The 3,020-nt window shown below is 33.9% G+C and overlaps 1 protein-coding gene across 1 annotated transcript; it reads right to left on the bottom strand.

Annotated features, from left to right (window-relative positions):
• Positions 1–427: 427 nt before the first annotated feature.
• LOC142527482 (abscisic acid receptor PYR1-like) lies at positions 428–2,302 on the bottom strand. The gene is made up of 2 exons (XM_075632294.1): positions 1,541–2,302; positions 428–640 (listed from the first exon to the last, which is right to left on the bottom strand). The coding sequence occupies exons 1-2, from the start codon at positions 2,164–2,166 to the stop codon at positions 634–636; spliced, it is 633 nt and encodes a 210-aa protein (XP_075488409.1). The 5' UTR covers positions 2,167–2,302; the 3' UTR covers positions 428–633.
• Between the last annotated feature and the right edge of the window lie 718 nt (positions 2,303–3,020).

Below are 3,020 nucleotides of genomic sequence, written 5' to 3'. Positions count from 1 at the left end.
AAAACCTAAAGATAATAATTGAGGAGAATTTGATCGATAACTCTCCACGAATTTTAATTCGAAAAACGTCCTTATTTTGTAAAATACTTTTGTCGATATTTCAAAATTTAAACATTATTAACTATTTGTCGTTATGTGTTTCTTTGTCGCGAGAGAATCATGAACAAAAATTCACTACCTTCTAGGAACCTTCCCCACAAAGGAAAGGAAAGATGCTTGGGTTTCCAAGTAAAAACAAAAACTTTCCCCAACCCAAGTTGTGTTAAAAGAATTCATGAATAAAAATAAAAGTTAAAAACTCTAGAAGATTATCTTTTGGTTTTACACAAAATAAAAAATAACTTTTATTAACTTATTGTAGAAAAATCCATTATTAGTTGAGTCGCACAAACTTCTATGCAACGAAAAAATTATAACATGCGAACGGTTGAACGAACTAATTTTGGTTTGAGTTCAACTAAAACAAATTTCAAGTATATTCGAGTTTAATTCGAGTTTGATAAATTCAAATACGAATCAAATATTTATTAAATCGACTTGAAAACCTCGCGAACCAGCTCGATCCGCTTCTTCTCCACCCACAAAGACAAAGCCATGAATTGACATACTCAACTGTCTGTGCACCACATCGGATCAATTTCTACAAGCCATAACCATTGGCATAGAAATAAGCCAATCAAATCAAAACTTCGTAGATTTTAGAAAACACCAATAAATTCAAAGCTATAAACAGTAATTTGAATTCCTGTCAAATGCTTTCCAAATATTTTGAAGATCTATGCCAAATGTCACCTTAAAATTCAAGAATTCTTGATTGAAATTCTTCAACCATGGATAAGAGGCTTATATAATTCATAAATACATCCCAATAATCATACAATTCACGTGTATTTTCTTTACATGTTCTTGTATCTATCTATTCCTGTAATAATTCGAACATTCAGATATTTTTAAGAAATAGAATTTTCCATACCATCATAATTTTTAATTTTATCCAGATGACTATTCGATTTCATATATATATATATATATCATTACCAATTTTATAGAAACTAAAACAATATTGAGTATGTGTCTTGTGAGACGATCTCACGAATCTTTATCTGTGAGACGGTCAACCTACCGATATTCACAATAAAAGTAATACTCTTAGCATAAAAAGTAATACTTTTTCATGGATGACTCAAATAACCGATATTCAAAATAAGAAGTAATAACTATTGACATAAAAAGTAATATTTTTTCATGGTTGACTCAAATAAGATATTCGTCTCACAAAATACGATCCGTTTAGATCGTCTCACACGAGTTTTTGCCAAAAATATTTTATCAGTACAAAATATAAATTGGTGCTTATTTTCTCCAACCGAAGTTTAATTCCATCGAAATTATAATTTTTTGAACTTTGAAATGATAAAATTTCATATCCAAATTCCAAACTACAAATATTCAAATAAAAATCCCAAATAAATGCTAAAAATAGCATTTTTTTTAATAAAAGTTTATTTATTTGTCACATCATCAATAATTGACCATTTACCTTTCCTCAGCTGCTCCCATAGCTTCAGAAACAGCAGCCAGCTTCTGCAGATTCAACTTCACCACCGTATCGGCAAAGAGACGCGTATCCTCCTCCGTATTCCCTTCCGGCACATCCACCACGTACGATTCCAAAACAACGGTCCAGATCTTCCCCTCACGCTCCATCCCATGAACAGTCGTCACCGACCGATAATTCCTCAGCCTGTGATCCCCGCCGATGATACTAAGCCCCGTCACGCGCCGCCCCTCATCGAGAAAATCCAGCCTCTCCGTGCTTGTGGCAGCGGGCAATCCGGAGATGATGGTGACGTCCCGCAGGTCACCCACGGCCAAGGCGAACCCTTCCCTCACGGTGCAGCTCTTGATGAAGTGCTTGTACGTCTGGGGCTTGTCGAAGCGCCGGACGATGGACCAGACGGTTTCCGGCAGCGCGTGGACGCGCTGGGCGAGCAGGGACGAGCATTGGAGCGAGTTGACTTGGTAGTTGTGGAACTCGTCGACCGCGGGCTTCAGATCTTGGAACTCTTGGCGGGTCAGCCCGTGTAGCTCCTCCGCGCCGGAGGTTGAAGATGATTCTTGTTGATGATCCGGTGTTTGAGGTGTTTCGGATTCGATTTTCTCCATTGAAGAGAGCAAAGGAGCTTTTTTACTGATCGAACTTTGGAGAAAGTGGACAGAAAAAGAGAGGATTGCGGAAATTGGGACTCTTCCGGTTTAGGTTTCTTATCTTCGTGTCATTCGGTTATTGGGTTCATGTTGGAAATACCAAAATAACTACCTTAGAAAAACTAAGTGTTCTTTTTATTATTACACTAAAAATCTATAAATTGATTTGTAGATAATTATTAATTGATTATATTTTTGGATAATTATTAATTGATTATCATTTATTACAAGATTTAAATTTCAAGGAAAAAAACAACAATGAAATAATATTTTATTAAATTATCTTAGTTATTTTTGTATTTTCAGATAATTATTAATTGATTATACTTTTGGATCAATAGATTAATACAAGAGTTTTCAGAAATATTATTATCTTATTAATTTATCAAAATTAATTTAGAAAATTGGTTTTTTTTTTTAAAAAAAAATCAAATATAACGATGTGATTTGGTTCAGTTCATTCGTTTATATGGTTTTTAAAAAAAGTTTAATCAGCCCTAGTTGGAACCTCGAAACAAGAGAATGTTTTATTATTTTGTACAAGTGGTCTCACTTTGTTTCTCTTTTTGCAGTGACTCGGGTTCGAGTCTTTCCACATAAATTTCAAAAAAAAAAAAGAAAAAAGAAATGCCCATGAAAAATGGTAATTTGGGTCAATGATTCTAGTCAACCATGAATTATAAAAAGTGACTTTCATTTAATTTACGTAATAAATGTGAATCATACTTGTTTGCAGTGGGATGTGTACGGTTATTCTAACAATATTTTCCTAAAAAACAGTCTGAACAAAAGTTTGAAAGCCCGATTTATTC

The sequence above is a fragment of the Primulina tabacum genome, chromosome 15, assembly GCF_025594145.1.
Source record: "Primulina tabacum isolate GXHZ01 chromosome 15, ASM2559414v2, whole genome shotgun sequence".
In the NCBI taxonomy this organism is placed as follows: domain Eukaryota; kingdom Viridiplantae; phylum Streptophyta; class Magnoliopsida; order Lamiales; family Gesneriaceae; genus Primulina; species Primulina tabacum.
The sequence above is the reverse complement of the archived record's forward strand: the minus strand, read 5'-3'. Positions and strand labels throughout refer to the sequence as shown.